General features: G+C 42.0%; 1 protein-coding gene across 1 annotated transcript in view; it reads left to right on the forward strand.

Annotated features, from left to right (window-relative positions):
- SLC28A3 (solute carrier family 28 member 3) overlaps nucleotides 1-17,725 on the forward strand; it is a 365,199-nt gene that overhangs the window by 183,487 nt on the left and 163,987 nt on the right. Inside the window, exons 3-6 of the mRNA XM_086961303.1 lie at nucleotides 474-553; nucleotides 5,766-5,857; nucleotides 11,626-11,815; nucleotides 13,930-14,074. Coding sequence (XP_086817429.1) covers nucleotides 474-553; nucleotides 5,766-5,857; nucleotides 11,626-11,815; nucleotides 13,930-14,074 — 507 coding nt within the window. The remainder of the gene's footprint in view (nucleotides 1-473; nucleotides 554-5,765; nucleotides 5,858-11,625; nucleotides 11,816-13,929; nucleotides 14,075-17,725) is intronic.

Below are 17,725 nucleotides of genomic sequence, written 5' to 3' on the forward strand. Positions count from 1 at the left end.
GAAGCTCCGCCTCTGGCCTGGAAGCTCCGCCTCTGGCCTGGAAGCTCCGCCCCCAAGCCAGAAACTCCGCCTCCGGGTCGGAATTTCCGGCCCGAGTGCGGACGTAAAGTTAGTAGTCTTAAATCTATTCTGTGAATACCGAAAGTAGTAAGTTCATTCTGTGAATCCCGAAAGTAGTAAGTCCACTCTGTGAATCCCGAAAGTAGTAAGTGCATTCTGTGAATACCAAATAGTAGTAAGTTTAGGATTTAGTCTTAAGTTCATTCTGTGAATCGGGCCCTGAGTCTCTGGGGCCTCAGCTGTAGAACAATTATGCACTTTACGTCATTGTTATGCGTCATCTCTCAGGCCTTCTTTGTCGCATGTATTCTTTTTGGGGCTATATAAATCTCACATTGTGCTTGTGAAAAATCAGCAATGTCGTCTGTCTTTTGACACTGTGCTCAGTCTGTTCCATGTTGTGTTTTTTGCAGCCAGCTTCCCTGACTTATATTGAGGATCAGCTCCCTAAAAGTAAATTGGAAGATGAAGATGAACTCAGACGCAAGAAAGGGTAATATGTTGTTTAAGGCGGATAGATTTTGTTTGTCCATAATTCATGCTTTTGTTATAAGTCAACAAGTGCTAATGTTTGTAAAAATGCCTTGTGTTTGATTATGCCTCACTGTAGTACGATGTGAGCATGTTTCTCCCTCAGAGGCCATGGGAGGCTTGAAAGAAACTGCCCTTTTGTACAAGAGAAATAGGTCAGATCATTTGAAAAAAGTCTCATTACAGTAATTGGAGTACCCCGGAAGCTAACTCTGACTTTTGTCAAGATCACATCTGAAGAAATCCGGTGTACCATAAACACCTTCGAACACGGGCTCACCATCCCCCGGAATTGGAACTCTTTTACTGGGAAAACGCCTGACACAAAAAGCTTTCCTTTTAATACATCTAAAATAATCTTTTGTTAACTACTGGGCACTTGATACGCTACGGACCTGTAGCATCCCCATCATAAAATCTGGCCACAAGGCCGCTATACGATGCTACCAATCTTGCTATTTTAGATATGCATGTAACCCATAGGCTCTATTTTTTCATGTTTTTATGTTACATGTTTGGGACTAAGGACCCAAAGCCCATCAGATGAATAGAAACTCAAGTGGAGCATGGCACAGGCCAGCTGAACAGGAAATGCTGGGCTAATCTAAACTGTCCCATACCTTTTTATTGTTGGTCTGCATAAATGATGAAATTGCACTTTTATTTTGATGAACTTTCACCTTGAGCGATTTTTTTTTTGTAAAGGTTTTATTTACTTATACAATAAGTTTACTTACATCTAAAGGGACATTTTTTAAGGTCACCAGGGTCGCTCCCTGAAGCACCTTAACCCCTTTGCTGTGGGGTCCCCCACCGCGCAGGGGGGTGGGGGTGCGGTGCCGCAGTACTTATGACAAGTCCAGCTCATCATGATGCACGGTGGAGTGAAATGTAAAATAGCTTGACCCCTCTGCCCATCACACGGACAAGGTATACGATCAAGGTCAGAGTGGTGGCCAAGAGGGAAACAAAATACAAATTTGATAGTGCCTGCCCTTATAGGGAACAAAAGGCTCCTCTACCAATGGTTCATAGGCAGGGTGATGTAGTTGGCCAGCGGGTGTACAGAATTTTCAATAGCCATGTAATTGGGGACAAGTGATTTTTTTAGTTTCCTTACCAATCCTTTCTGCTCTATATAACAAATAGAGCACACTACTTAGCTCATTTTTATACGTGGTCATTGCTATGCCAGAGTCCAAATAGATTGTTCCCTAGTTAATTCTACATAGGCTCTGGTACACCCCTGACAGACATGGTATGTCCTTCCCTTTCACACATCCCATGCAATCACTAATGATCTCTCTCGTTAGGGATGCGGCTGGGTTTTTCCAAAACGATAGCCAAAAAAGGGCAGGGAGGGCCCTGATAAAAAGTTGAGTTCCCTGAGGCAAGTGTATTGTACGGTTAAGATTGGGACGCCTAATAACTTTCTACAGAATCTGTTTTCTTCCTGTTGTATGCAGGTACGCTTGGCAAAGCCCCAAACCTCAGCACCATACATGGCTGTTGGTACGCATTGGGACTCCATTTTTTTTAAAATAGCTAAAAAGGCACCTGTTCTCTCTGGGCGCGGAAGGCTAAGGATCGAGTTGGTGGCCTTTGAGAACTTGCTCTTAGAATGAGCCATATGCTCAGTCCAGGAACTGTTCGCAGCAAAGACCACCCCAAGATAAGGACAGGTGCTGGTGCTCATCAGCTTCTGATTACCCACGATATTGAACTGAGTTGACGTTTCTTTGGAACGCGTGACATTATGAATGACATTTTTAAATTAGTGCGTAGGTCCAGGCTATCTATATGATTAACAAAGCCCTGCACTAAGGTGCGCAAGGAATTCGGGGTGCGGCTTAAAAAGACAGCATCGTCTGCATAGAGTAGTATGGGGGGTGATTTTCCGTTGATTTTTTTAAACGTCTTGGGTTAATGTTTCCAATATTTTATTCAGTCTATTAATATAGATGATTAAAAGGATAGCACTTAGGTGGTAAGGCTGTATAACACTCTTTAATTCAATGTTTTGATTTGCTGAGAATGTTTTTATTTTGCACAATGATGAATCTAATGTTTCTGTTATGTTATATTAGAAGATTCCCTTTATAAAACATCCAATTTGGGGGTGAGCCAGAGACTTTTTCGATGCTATTTGGGATGCCGATTTCTTACTGATTCTTCTGCTCTCTGGGACTTACAATATTTTTGATTTACTTAATATTCCTTATTGTCTTATTACTGGATGCCTTCATTGCAACGACTTTATGCATTTGTGTTAGACCCGGGATCCCTGGTTGGCTGACGTAGGTACCTTAGGCCAATTAGCATCGCTGAGACTCCCTTGAGCTTCGGGTGCATCGATCACCGGGCACTCCACACGAAAGTCTGAGGCTGCACGAAGAACACACACACAGCATCGCTGAGACTCACTTAAACTCCGGTTGCACGTTAACAAGGCAATCCTCACAAAGGTCTTACGCTGCACAAAGCACATGCACACAGCTTCGCTGAGTCTCACTTGGATTCTGGGTTGCACAATAACAAGGCAATCCTCACGAAGGTCTCACGCTGCAAAAAGAAAATGCACACTGCATCGATGAGACTCACCTTGATTCCGGTGCACACGATAACTGGACAATCCTCCCAAAGGGTTCAGGCTGCAAAAAGCACAATCACACAGCGTCACTGATCCTTGCTTGGACTCCAGGTGCCCACGATCACAGGGCACTACGTAAGAGGGTCTCAGGCTGCAACAAGCACACCCACATAGCGCAGCTGAGACTCTCCTGGAAACTTTTGTGTTCCTGAGTTTCCTCAACAGGGAGCCAGCTCAACTTAGGTCCTTGGGGATAAGTTACTTCAGGACACAACACAGCAAAGTCCTTTCAAGCAGGGGGACACAGCAGACAACAAAGTCCCTTCAGCCTTTCCTTGGTTAAAACAGCAAACTGCAGGCCAGCCCCAGAACACCCAGCAAGGGTCAGTCCTTTCCTTCAGTCTCTTTAATGTGTTTCTTCCTTGGCAAAGTTTCCTCTTGACCACGAAGTAGCTTCAGTCTTGTTCAATCTTGATCAAGCCATTCTCCACAGTTCAGGGGATTCAGCTCTCATAGTTATACCCCTCAATGGCTTGAAGTATTTGTGTTCAGGGGGCACTGACCTCTGTTCAATCCAGTTCTGGGTGCCTCCCTGCCAGTGACACCTTCTTCCTTTGATTAGTGGGGGTCTGGATTCTCAATCACTCAGCAGGAGATGGGACAATTGTTTTATAGCAGCAACCCAGGCCTATTCACCTCTAGGGGCTACTCCTCCCCTTACACTCCAGATGCAGGTCAACCTGTTGTTGTCTCACCTCCTCCCCTGGGTCAAGACATTCCCCTGTTCCTATCGCTTTTCAAATCCAGACAGTCAATCCACAACCAGGCAGAGACACACAGACATGTTAGAGCACAAAGATCTAGCCACTTCTAAAAGAGTGGCTTCTAAACACACAATGCAAAAACCATCTTCATAAAAAGTTGTGTTATGACATTGTGAGTTCAGGCACACTAAACTGCACCTCTCCATCTTAAGCCTTTGGGAAGGCAGGCTGGAAAACACATCACACAGTCTTCCCATTCTATCCTATGGGCAAGATGTCCTTTCAACAGTGAACAACGAAATGGAGATTATTTTACTGTCAGAACATGGTACACACCTTAGTACATGTCCTACCTTTCTTATGCACTGCACCCTGTCCTGGGGTACCCTGGACCTACCATAGGGGTGTCTGATGTTCATAGAAAGGGAAGGGTAAGGTCTGGCAAGTGAGTGCACTTGTCAGAACAACATGGCAGTTTAACAAACTGCACGCAGGCTCTGCAATGGCAGGCCTGAGTTCCGTTTTTGAGGCTACTTGTGTGGGTTGCACAATTAGTGCTGCAGGCCCACTAGTAGCATTTGCATTACCAGCCCTGGCACACATAGTGCACTTTAATAGGGGACTCTACTAGTAAGGCAAACATACCAGTCATGGAAAACCAATTACCATTACACTTTATACAGGGAGCACTTGCACTTTGACACTGTTTAGCAGCGGCAACGTGTCCAAAGCATCTACGTTGGCAACACCATGTCAAAACAAATGTCTAGGGGGAAAGCAAAAAGTTTAGGGAACTTTAGCCAAAAAGGGCCAACTCCTACAATTTGCACTTTACAAATTTTGTATTGCACCTTTTTAATTTTTGTAATAAATCTTTATACATTTTCTAATCCTATCTCGAACTTACTTCTGAGTTAATTGTTTTCATCTGCCTGGCTGTTGCTGGTCTCTGTATCTTTCATTTGCTAATAAGATGAACAATTCAAGAGCAACTGTTGTAGTCTGTTGTCAAAGTGATTGTTTTCGTCATGATACTTACAGGAACAATGTGAAAAAGCATACATTTATGCAATGTATTATAAAGTCTTTTTTTCTTCTGGTGAAAAAATAAATCAAGAATGCTTGCAGAATACTATAGTATTTGTATGTTAACAGTACAAGGGCCAGATGTGCGACCCACCAATTTGCGAGTCGCAAATTGAGATGTACAACCGTGTTTGAGCCACTGATTGCAATTCCCAATTGGGTCGCAAATTGCATGCCTCATGCATATTAATGAAGCTGTCGCAATTTGCGACCCATTGGAAATGGCTGGCACTCCCAGGGATGGTGACCTGCTGGGATCAGCAGGCCATCATGTCTGGGACTCCTTTTAAATAAAGCAGTTTTTTTTAAATGCAGCCTGTTTTCCTTAAAGGAAAACAGGCTGCATTTAAAAAATGAAAAGGAAACTTTTCAATTTCATTTTTTAAGGGCAGGCAGTGGTGCAATGTCATCCTCTATATGTATCTAATTACACTCATATTTTTCACTATTGTTGGTAAAAGACCACATATGAAGGAAAATTCCTCATTCCAAAAGAGAATGGTCACTCAAACTAGCATCTACTTTTCGGCCTTTCTCTTTACAAAGCAGACAACTACAGTGCAAAAGAAAGGAAGGGAGCTTGTATGTTTGTCTCTGAAACTTTTCATGTAATATTTTGACAATGATGCTAGGGACTTCCTTATATTCTTTGACTAATTTACCTTCCATTGATTTTTCGAGTAGCATTTATTTCTCCAGCTGACACCAACGCCCCTTTCTCTTGTTTTCCACAGGTATCTGGAGCAGAAATACGACGCAGTGTGTAATTTCTTCCAGAAGCATAAAACCATCATCCGGAGAATTATCTATGCAATTTTGATAGCAGGTATATGAGTTGTATATCTTTTTCCTAATGTCTTCCATGCACGCAGTGTCACTGTGGAATTTGGTGCCACCGTGCCTGTAGGGTTCCCAGAATGTAATGGCTTGATCCCGGGTAACGTAGGGGTAGTTCGGAATGTGACGTAGACTCAGGTGAGAGGAATAGGCAGATTTTTCAGTCTCATATCATGTGTTCTTCTGGCATTGAAATCCCCTCGGGCTCCATGAGGCCTTTGTTAAACATTGGAATGTTGATGCTCTGGGTTTCTACCTGTCGTTAGAGGCCAAAGCACTCCTTTGTTTTAAATGGAGCTCCCAACATTCCAATGTTATAATGTGGCGGAGCACATGGTTTACAACTTCATGAAATCTCTTAGAGTTTCCCAAGCCCATTGAAAAGTTCTCTGGCTTACTATAACCAAGTGCGTACATAATAGGCCCATAAAGATTATTTATATGTTTTGTGCATATCAGCTCACCATATAATTAATTTCATATGTTACTATACCATCTCCTCCTAGTGCTGCCTCTCTTTTATTCTCTGTCCTGTAGGTTTCAGTGAGCCTGAGATGGCGAGTGATCGCCTTACATAATTGCACTCTTCTCCTCAGAGCAAACGTCTTCTCTATTTACAACTTTTGAAGACTGTAGTCCCTTCAGGAAAGCACTAAAGGCATGCCTGTTCTGCTTAAATTAGAACCTTGTGATTATGTATTACAGGCTGTAAGCTCATGGTGCCAAGATGCTCCATGATCACACTGCACTTTGCAAGTACTGTCCCCACTTACATTACCACCGGTCAGATCAGCAACATCCCTATGTTACATCCTATGTGCGTAAGAGATGATCCAGTGCTCGTGTTGCAGCTCTACAACCCTGCATGTGTGAAGGCATTTTGATGAAGAAATATTGCTGTTATCTCAAATTAAGGGCATGCTAAAATATGCTAGTCGTGGTAAAAATGTGTTGGGTGCTGCACTTTGAACCTAATGATCTCTAGCCATAGCATTAGGGGCAATCATAAATTGCTGGTTAGAAGACAACTCTTCCAGTAAGGTGCCTCCCGTGGCCTTACCTCTGGATCCAGAAGAACGAACCCTGGTTAGAGTCAGTCAGTGAATTTCATGGGAGATCTGAAGACGTTTACATAAATTTATCCTGCAAGACCCAACACAACCTTTTTTCTGGACAGTTTGACCCCTTACACTTGTTTCCTAGTTAGCAGAGGGGTTACCCCTCTTATCTGGGGGAACAAAGGGTCTAGATTGTGGGACTTTGGTTAAAGGCAGAGCTGATGAGCTTCTTTTATTACATACCTTTACTTTTATCACCTTTTATACAAGCTTAAAGGAATACCTGTTCACCAGACAGACCTCGCACCCATCCCCCATGGAAGCAAACTCAGATTGCTGCTTAGAGCCCTACACATTTGACTGAAGCACCATTTGTATTTTTATAATGGCCTCCTCCCTGATGCCACCTTCGGTTTCATATATGGTTGGATTCAGTGCTTAATTTGAGCCAGTGGTTTCTGATGCTCAGCACCGGCACTTAATCATCAACACTGGCGCCTTTCATGGGCACCAGTTAAGAACACATTAATTTACAGGATGTTGAACCAACAGCGAGACTTGAACCTGCCTCCCCAGCTTCAAAGTCGGCAGCTCTGGCTACTACACCACATCCTCTCCCAAATTTCATGGTTAGTAGTTGGTTCTGTTTTAGGAGAACTGGGCTGGTGCAAGTTGCCTCTTGAGAAGAGGCCCAGCACTTATTCTTTTACAAATTAAACACTGGTTGGATTGATAGATACTGATGAATCCGCCCACCTAATCTGGCAGTTTCCCTCTCTTCTTTAGCCTCCAGGCGTTCCTTCATTTTAACCCTATGACTACTAGAGTTGTTCTTTAATTTTTCACTTTGGGATATCTTAATCTCTCAGCAGGGCAGAACTAAAGCTGTAGTATAAACTCTTTTCTATATGAATGCACTGAAAACCTTCCCATTTTAATATTTAGCACCTCTGTAAATTACAAGACATGGCAGACTGAACCTCTTAACAAAGATATATTGATGCCGCCTGGGCACAATTACCCTATGGTACCATTTCTAAGTAGTACCCTTTGATGTATATTATTGTGCAATAGCTCACAATTATCTTACTTTCTGAAGATGGTTCAGTGACAAACTATCCTTTGAGTTAATTGTGTTCCATTATGTTATAGTGAAATTCACCATGTAAATATACAAGATTCCAATGAGAATTTCTTCTCACTATAATATTTACGTTGGGGTTGTCATAAAGGTGGACTATACTTGTCGATAAGACTGATTAAAGGCAGACATGCATTTGTAGGTCTTGTGTTAGCCAAGGTCTTATGATTTTACTAAAATGATATGTATAATATACTTTAGGGGGCTTTCAGCCAGCCATCCTTATCCATTGGTCTTTTTTGTCATTCAAAATTTTCTGCACTCAAAACAGCATCGGGCAGTGGGTAAGTCAGCTTCAGCCATCCTCTAACTTCACTGTGAGTGACAGCATTCTGCCCTTTCTCAAGGAGCACACAAAGTAGTTGCTTTCAGTGTCATGGACTTCATTGGCAATGTGCGCTTTTTGTGCTCAAAAGTTTTTTTGTAATTTTTAACAACTGCTCTTTTTTTGTAGATCATGGAGGCATATCAGCTTGCCCAACAATGAAGTTTTGCAATAACAAAACAAAACATGCATTAACAAAACCTAAAACTGGCAGCTAATGTGAGACCTGTTGGCTTTGCTGTTAAATTGACTTTGAATTTAGATTAAAACAAACATAAGATTGCCACGCTGCAATAAACTTTCTGAGTAAGTGATATCAAATTCAAATATCTATATGTTAGGAATTGGAGAATCTCCCAAGAAGTCTAAGAAAAGACTTACCTTGAGGCAGACATTTGCACTGGTAGTCGAAGTATATTTATCCAATGGCAAAACCTAACCAAATCTCTACTAATCATGCTGAATATGCACTTAAGAAACATGCTATATTTTTATATGCTGAGCAGCAACTAGAATTTCCAAGGTAGAAATAACAGGTTTCGCACATGATCAGCAAGTTAATTCCTTAACTGAATAGTGTGTGATCAAATTCTGAGGTCAGTTATAGTGTTATATATTTTCTCACAACCACCGCCAATACCATTTCATTATAGAAACCAATGTACAGCATAGAGTATATTGTTATGAAACACAACTTGTTGATTCAATGGCTTGATTTCAGGTAAACTAATATAGCGTGTAGGCACTATCTTCTCCAGTCAATCACCATATCCTCTGAAAGTATCGAACTTTCTGGTGCTCATTTGATGTCTATATATCAGCCATAGACCTGTCAAGCATTTCAGAATACAGATCTTTTAATGTATTCCTTTGACCTATGCTTTATTCCTGAGCTGCTTTTCTAATGTCAATGGAAGTCCCCAAAAAGAGACAAAGTGTAGAATCCTAATCCAAGAAAGCATCATTCAAAGCAATTCTCCTGAGAATTCCTCAGTTACACTCATTGCTAAATACGCCTACATTCTACACACACCCTCAACAATTTACCACCCAGGGTTCAATCAATAACCACATGCTACCTTCTGTGACTGTCTATGCGCATTGGAACAATTTCTTTCAACCAGTCAGAATCAACCATTCAGACTATATATATATATGTATCTACACTATTTTCGACAAGTTCTCTTCAAGCTGCCAAAACGCTAGTTGTGCACAGTTGAGGCTGTCATAAAATGCTTTTAGAACAGCTCCTTGACATCAAAGGAATCCACAGCACTCCGGTGCAGGAAAATTAATTTATTAAATGTGCTGTGGCACAGACATATACGCCAACACGCTTTGGTGCTTCCGTGCACCTTGGTCACTACACTGACCATGTCACACAATACTTACAATGAGGTGTAACCATCATAGAAGGACAACAGAGTATCTAAATATTTGGCCGCCATCTTGGAGTGGCTAAGTTTGCTTTCTACAAACAGTGATTCATAAATTTAATCAATAATGCTTTGGTTTCATCTATTGTAAATTCGCATTAATAAATTACAACCAAATCCCTACTAAGTCTCTGTAAATCAGACTCAAATTTATGGCAATCCACTTTTTCTTATCATGTGCTTTTCCTTCATACCATCTTTAAACCTGTTGATACTATTGTGTCAAAGTGGGCTTCGCATCCTTTAGTGTGATGTCGAATTACCCTACTGCTTGGCTCATACTACTGCTTTTCTTTCAGCGACTAAGTTATAGTATAATGCAATATTATAACAAGTATTCAAACTTAAAACAATTTTTCATTCATATTTATAAACATAATATCCAAACTTTCTCAAACCAGCACTGCTGCTGCTACTCTCCCGTAGAAGTAGTCTCTCTACTTAGCCACTATATGGTTTCATGCTTGTACTAAAACAGCTTGTCCTCTGGTAAATGAAAAGAGAAAATGTAAACATATTCATTAAAAACAAAACATTCTAAGCTCAAATTTTAAATCTTTCACATAGTCACTGAACTAGCAGCATTGATTCAAGAATAAAATGTATAAGTGGACACAGAGCTCCTCGTCAATGTTCAAACCTACTGGTTCATTGTAATCCATTTCTAAAATGTAACTAGATTCAAGTCTTCTCAGCTCTTTCTCTCTGTCCCCTTCTCTAGATTCTTTTGGGCACACTGTCAATTACACTGTATAGTAAACCTCTGTGGTCCCCACCATGTGTTATGTGAAAGTGCCGGGCCCCTGGTTAGCTGCTGTCATTGTTTTTTATCATTCCAAGATGTTGTGAGATGCATTTATGCACTGGTAAAATTGTGCTCCCCACATACCATTTAGGGTAGGGACAAGATAAGGCATATATAGCAAATTCAGTTTTACAGGTCAAATTCTTCTTTATGTTTATAGCTTTGTCAAATAGGGTTTTTAGTTCACTCAACTTTTGGCCATTTTTAAATGCTTTACATTTGGTACACTTTGTACAGCCTGGTTTTGGTCAAAGCCAAGTGTGTACTGTAGATACTACTTCATTCCTGACTAACAGGTCTATCCTAGATGTCGCTTTTATGTACGTTACCTGTAGTTTGTCCGGTACGATATTCCCTATGATAGGATCCTTCTTGATTAAATGGCAAAGCTTAGATAAGGCTTTCCTGGGCATGCCACAATACATTTACATCAAGTAACTTGATGCTAAGACACTTTTTTGACCCTTTACCTACTCTTATTTGACCTCTTGTCGATTGTTGCCACGACTTGTTCTCCCTCTTTAATGTGCTGACTGCTATTTTGTTTGAATTTATCTTACTATTTTCTTCTGTGTTTTTTCTTTAGAACTTGCCTCGGTATTCAATGCAAAGACAGTCTAATTCCCCATTCTATTTTCTATAAAGCACAGTGACACCTTCTTCTATGTCTTTAAAAATGCAAAATAAGTAACTAAATGCAAACTATATGCCGGGCCTGGTGGCTTAATGGACTAATGCGCCCACTGTAGGGGCATGTGTTTGACCTTATGGTCGCAGGTTCACATCCCGGCTGATCCTCTCAGCCTTTCATCCTTCTGAGGATGATTAAATGAGTATCATTGAGTTGGGTAACAATAAACATCTGTTATTCAGCGCCAAGAGACCCTTCTGGGTGAGCGTGTGTTTTACAAAAATATCAGCAACTTCCAGACAAATAATAACGGTATTACTATGATAGAGTTGTTAAAGTTCTCTACATCACTCTCTTGCAGGTTTCTTTGCTTTGGTGATCGCGGCATGTGTCCTGGATTTCCGACGAGCTCTAGCTCTGTTTGTGTTAACTGTACTGGCCCTGTTCTTCATTTTCTGGGACTGGTTCATGGACAAATATGAAGGAAGAATTGTGAAATGTTTTTCTCCCTGTGGGAGATTTCTAAAAAAGCATTGGTTTTGGCTGAAATGGTAAGTGAATAGAATATCACTTTCTGCTAGACTGCGCAAAGAATAAAATCCCCAGCAAATAACATATATTTAAAAAGTTTATGTGACCCAGAGCGATCAGATGCACTTAATACGTGGAAGCTTTGTTTGTGATATGAAAAAATTGTAAAAACCGTTTACCACGCATGCGATACAATGCAGGCCTTTGCAATGCGGTCATTACAATGACCGCTTTATTACATCGCATACTATTATAATGCAAGTCATTACAATGACTTGCTGTAGGGGGCAGAAGGTGTTGGATTTAAAATCCAAAACTTTCCCTACTGTTCCACAGACTGGAGTTAGAATAGTAAATTATATAATTCCAAAATCCAGCGCCTCCCCTACAGCAAGTCGCTGTAATTACTTGCGTTGTAATGGTATGCGATGTAACAACGCGGTCTGTGCAATGACCCCATTGTAATAGCATGCGTTTTGAACGCATGCAATGTAATGTGGTCTATTCGAAAAAAAACATAGAAAAGCAGTGTTTGACAGCTTAAGCATGACATACGGAGTCCTATTTACAAGCCGCTACTCAACAAGAGCGTCACGTTTGTTAACTCTCCGGTGGCGCTCTATGCTAGCCCATATTTACAAGGCTGCACTAAGCAGCTTTGCGTCATTTAACACCGCCTTCTTAATATGGCCCTCTGCAAAGCAGTATTCTGCAGCAAAGGGGCATGGAATGGGTATTGCTGTGGGCGTTCCTCGCAACACCCACAGCTTTTTAACACTGCGCCAGTTTTACAGGGATCGGTAAATCTGAGGCCGCGCCAAAAAGTAACGCCTTTCAAAAGGAGGCATTAATGTGGCGAGAGGAGTAGTAATACTTTTCTCCTTGTTTTTTGCTCTTTCTGCAGCACACATGGAAGGAGCAAAACACCATTATTTATTATTTTTGTCCGGAAGGTGTTCGTTCCTGCACAAATACAATCATCAATGCAATGCAGGCACTGTTACACCATGGTGTAAGGGTGCCTGTGTTGGCGCTTTTTTTAGCGCCGAAGCAGGGGTGAGCACAGGTATGCGCTGTATTCTTGATACAGCATTTCCCTAAGTTTTGAAAAAAATGTTTGGGGCACCTCGCTGTACAAAGAGTCTAATGTCTGGTATTGAGCTGAACAAGTATATGGTGTTTACAATAGGTGTCTGCCGCTCACCACCAACCTCATACCCCGTTCTAGCACAGGTAATGCACCAGTGGCATGCATTTGATAGAAAAAAAGATTAGTAATACCCTTTCCAGGTACAGTATCGGTGTTTTCAACAAAACAGCCAGAGATGGAATTTCAGGACATATATCTACATGATGAAGGCCTAGGATTCTGACAATTGAGAACCAGCCCTTATCGATATTGTGATATTGTGAGATTCACAATCACAATAGCTTTGTCCATCAAAGGACACATTGAGATTTCTGCATTATTATACTGTATCATTGTTCACCACTGATATCTTTTCCCAGTTCCCGTACTTAATCCACACTCGGCTTCTCCCAGGCAGTTTAACCTCACACTACCAACCACCAACCATTGTTCGAGTGGCAGCAAGTTGTTAGTTCTTGGGTTAGTTGGGAACCTCCTGAAAACCACATAGGGCCAGTTTGGGGTGGGGTTCTTTGTGGAGAGGTGCTCTGCCTGCCGCCCTTTTCAGGTGTGTTGGTTCAATCCGGTCTTTACTCGATTTTGTTTTCGTGTGGAGCGATTGGAGAGGTTAGACACTGCCTCCACTGGTCAAAATATGGCTGCCACTCCATGGCAACACAGACACTGTGCTGTATCCCGACAACAAAACTGGCCTCCCCATTGACAACTTCTCCCACAATTGGAAACTGAAAGGTACTTCTCATTATAATCCCTCTGGGTCAGCTTCCTCTAATACCACATGGTAGAAAATCTCGCCACCATTTTAAGTATTTGAAGATGCAATTGTTGTATGTGTATAAACAATTTATACTATGAGCCAAATCAGACAAGACATTCACTGTTCTCAAATATCTCTGATAAATACACATATTGATTTGTAGTGTTTAGCACACATCAAACATGTTTAGTGTGTAACTCTATCTCCCTTTATTTTCCTCTTTCCAGGGTTATTTATATAGCATTAATTGCTGCAGTGATATGTTGGCTTATTTTTGATACGGCCAGCATGGGCGCTAATCAGCTGATCTCATTCGGAGGCCTTGTGATGTATGTCCTAATAATGTGGGTGTTTTCTAAGTATCCCGCCAGGGTGAGTACCTTATCAAATAATTGTTCTATTCTTCATCCTTAAAAAATTTTTCTAAGAAAACGTCTGTCTTCTCAGTCTCTCTGGTTTACGATAGACGTCCTAAAGCATAAAGCAATTGTGCACAAAATGATAATGACAAGGGTCGGATTGGGAGAGCGGGCAGTCGGGCATTGGAGGATGGACCGGTGCCTCAGGGTCATCTGTGGACTTGTTTTTAAGGCCTCTGTAAACCAGCACTCAGAAACTTACTGTTTTCCCCGGTCTCCGGCAGGCAGCTATGAAGCGTCGCCATTATCATGGGCACTCGCCTGCCATGCTGTCAAACTGAAGCTGGGGGGCAGGTGTTATTCTGGCCCTTACGGCATCCTCACCTCGGCCCCCTGCATCCTGTGGCCGGCCCAGAAGAAGTGAAATTTCCCCGTGGGGTCATCACGTTCAGGCCCCGACAGGTGTGGGGGGAGCGTGGGAGTCTGCAGGACCCTCGCAGGGTGAGACATTATCACCTATGCCCCTGTGGAGTAGCAGCATCAGCCGTGTGCTTTTCTTGACCCCCCTCGCCTGCCAGGTCATACCCTGAGGCTATAATGAGATAGAGAGGGAGTTAGTAGAAGTGGCGTCGTTAGGGGCCAGGTGTTGTCACCACGGTCCCAGTGTTTTTTAGGCCTTGATGGAGGAGTGGAGAAATATGCCTCGCTGTGAAGTCACCGTCCCCAGAGGGAAACAAAAACACATAGGACGAAGCGTTATGGTCTCAGAGCCCCTGACGTTGAAACTGGGGGCATACGTTTGAGTTCTGGCTTCACCTCAATATCCAGTGATTATGGGCAAATCACGTAATCAACCTAAAATAAAAATGAATTTGATTTTGTGCAGTGTAGCTGGTTCTCATGGTAATTGCTCCAATGCCTTCGGACCGATTCCATGCTATATACAGCTACAAAACAAAGTACTAACCATTTGGGAATGTGGGCCACTTTTTGGGGGCGTGCCCGGGCCCTATTGTGATCCTAATCCGACCCTCATAAGGACCTGTTGTGTTACTCGGCAGAATAGGAGCCGTCTGGCATTACAGATATATTTTTAATTTGCAACCACTTTGTTAGAGTGTGTGTGAGTGTGTTTGTGCGTGGCCTTGTGTGTATATGTGGGTGTTCTGTACACCAGTGGCAGCTGGTATTTTTAGGCAGTGGTGGGGGGGGGGGGCAGATCCGGGGGCCAGGGAGAGGAGGGAATGACATTTAAAAAAAAATACACACTTAACTGTCTGCCACTGCCGCCCGCCATCACTACCGCCTGCAGTGCAGCATTGTGATTTGTCTGAGCACCATGGAGCGGCGCTCGATCAGAGAATGGGAGGCTGGGCATGTTCTCCATCCCGAAGTAGCAAAGTTAGATGTGCAAAAAGAGGTTGCAACATTTGCACCAACGTTTTGTGAATCCAGTGATAATATGTGAACTGACTTAGTTGGCAATAGTTTGGTTCACAAAATGCTGAATTGCGGTCAATCACAACTATACCTTCCTCATGAGTATTCATGAGATAGGTTACAGATTGCAACCTACTACATTTTCTGTCATCACACAGATAGTGACTTGCTGGGGACAGTAGACCGCCATGTCTGTGATCACTTCACAAAGTTGCACAGTGGGGTTTAGCCACCAGGGCTGGTCTTCAGCCAGGTCCTATGACCAACAGCCCAGAACAAATCCTGCTGCGCAAAGCCGAAGGCTTTGCACAGCATGGGTTGGCCGAGGGGTCTGACCTGTCCCAAGCCCTGAACCCAAAATGCCAAGTTTTGGCTCACCCTCTCTGCGCATGGCCACAGGGAGGCTAACAGAGTGCCGCAGTAGTACCAGTGGCAAAATATGCTTTTTTAATATTTAATTCCTGGAAGGTCCCCCCATCTGGGCCTGGGGGTCTGGGTGTGCTAACCTTCCACACCTACATTGTCCTGTGTTAGTCAAAACCAGGACACCATCTCAATTTCTTGCAACATCACCAGCATTTATTTAGTAATCCAGCTAGAAAAAACCTGAGTTTTTTAACTCTGTACTCATGTACGTAACTTTGTAATCATAAGTGACAGCGAGATGAGGGAGTGTAGGCTTCATAGGAGGTGCTGAATGAGAGTGAAAGCATATACTGTCCAAATGAGATGAACATCCACACAGTCACAAGTTTGTGGATTTTTCCAAGTACTTTGAACCAGATTTAGGCTTTGGTAGATAGGGTACTCTGTTACAAATGTGACAGAGTACCCTGTTCACCAAACTCTTGGTATGCCCACCTCAAGTAGAGTTGGGCAGACTGCCAGCTTTCCATCAACAGAGACCCCGTTGATTCCGTCATCAGAAAATCTCCTCTGACTTCTCAACAGAGTGGTGATCATCAAGGAAAGGACATTACATCAACGCCCTATTTAGGGAGCGCTTTGTGATGTCCTTTTTTATGTCCATCACCACCAGGTAAAACCTGGTGGAGAGGAACAGAACTAAAAATAATGACCCCCTTACCAAGGGATAAAACTCCATTGGTGTAAGGATTGTTAGTTATTTGTTTTTCACTTTGGGAGTTTGCTTTTGGCAGCCAAAAACTTTGTTAAAGTAAAACCTTTGCTAAAGTTCGGTGAACAGCCATCAAAAACAATGGCAGCAGTCAACAAAACCTTCTGTAGCGTGACATTAACTGCCATGACAGTGGTTCCTATCAAGTAATAGAAATCACTGGGGGCTAGCGGTGATCTCTAAATTTGTCAGATGGTAGTCTGTCATGGTGGTAAACAGAATGTCCTCCACCATCTTGATGGACTGTACTCCTTTGCCAAACTTTGAAGCTGACCCTTAGAATGCATTACCTGGCTATCATCACTTCTAAGCTTATACCTGAGAGACTCAAGTGTTAATGACACAAAATATCCATGTAAAATCTCGATTTCCATGGGGAGGGGTCTGCGAAAATATGCCTCTCCTTGGAAGGTTTTATATCAGACTAGATGATATAAATATTGTTTCTTTTTTTTTTTGAAAACCTTTATTATGTAAAGAAAGGACAGTTACAGACCCACAACCACGTAGGCTGGTCAGTCGAGCATAATAACATCAACATCGAATTACACAGCTCATCAGCCGACAACCCGGGGGTATGGCAGCGATACTTCATGATTACGTACAAGCCTGTGGTATAGCTAGGATCCTCGGAAGGTTTCACATTTTATATTTTATTTAAATAAAACCACTAACAAAAACACAGAAAAGAAAAAACGAGGCAAGGCTATGTGTTTCTTAAGTATTGTTTACAAATATTTCGTACTTTGAGGTATAGATTTCTATTATTAATTTCAATGGGGCAATATGTTTTCTAGACAATATGTAGTACACAATATTTATGCCAAACAATAATCGGGTCTCAAATTTCATGCTAATTGTTTTAATGAAAAGAAAAAAACATATATATTTTTCAAAACGGACTAAATTCTGTCATAATTTGCATGTGCACAGTTAGAGAAAGAGGAGTATATCAGAAAGTATGCAAATAACACACACGTAAACAACTTTTGAAGTTTGGATGTTATACTTACATATGCTTGGGTCTTTTGTAAATCAGTTGAACAGTCAGAAATCACCAAAATACTTACATTTTGACATGAAATG

The sequence above is a fragment of the Lissotriton vulgaris genome, chromosome 3_1 (genome assembly GCF_964263255.1).
Source record: "Lissotriton vulgaris chromosome 3_1, aLisVul1.2, whole genome shotgun sequence".
NCBI lineage: Eukaryota > Metazoa > Chordata > Amphibia > Caudata > Salamandridae > Lissotriton > Lissotriton vulgaris.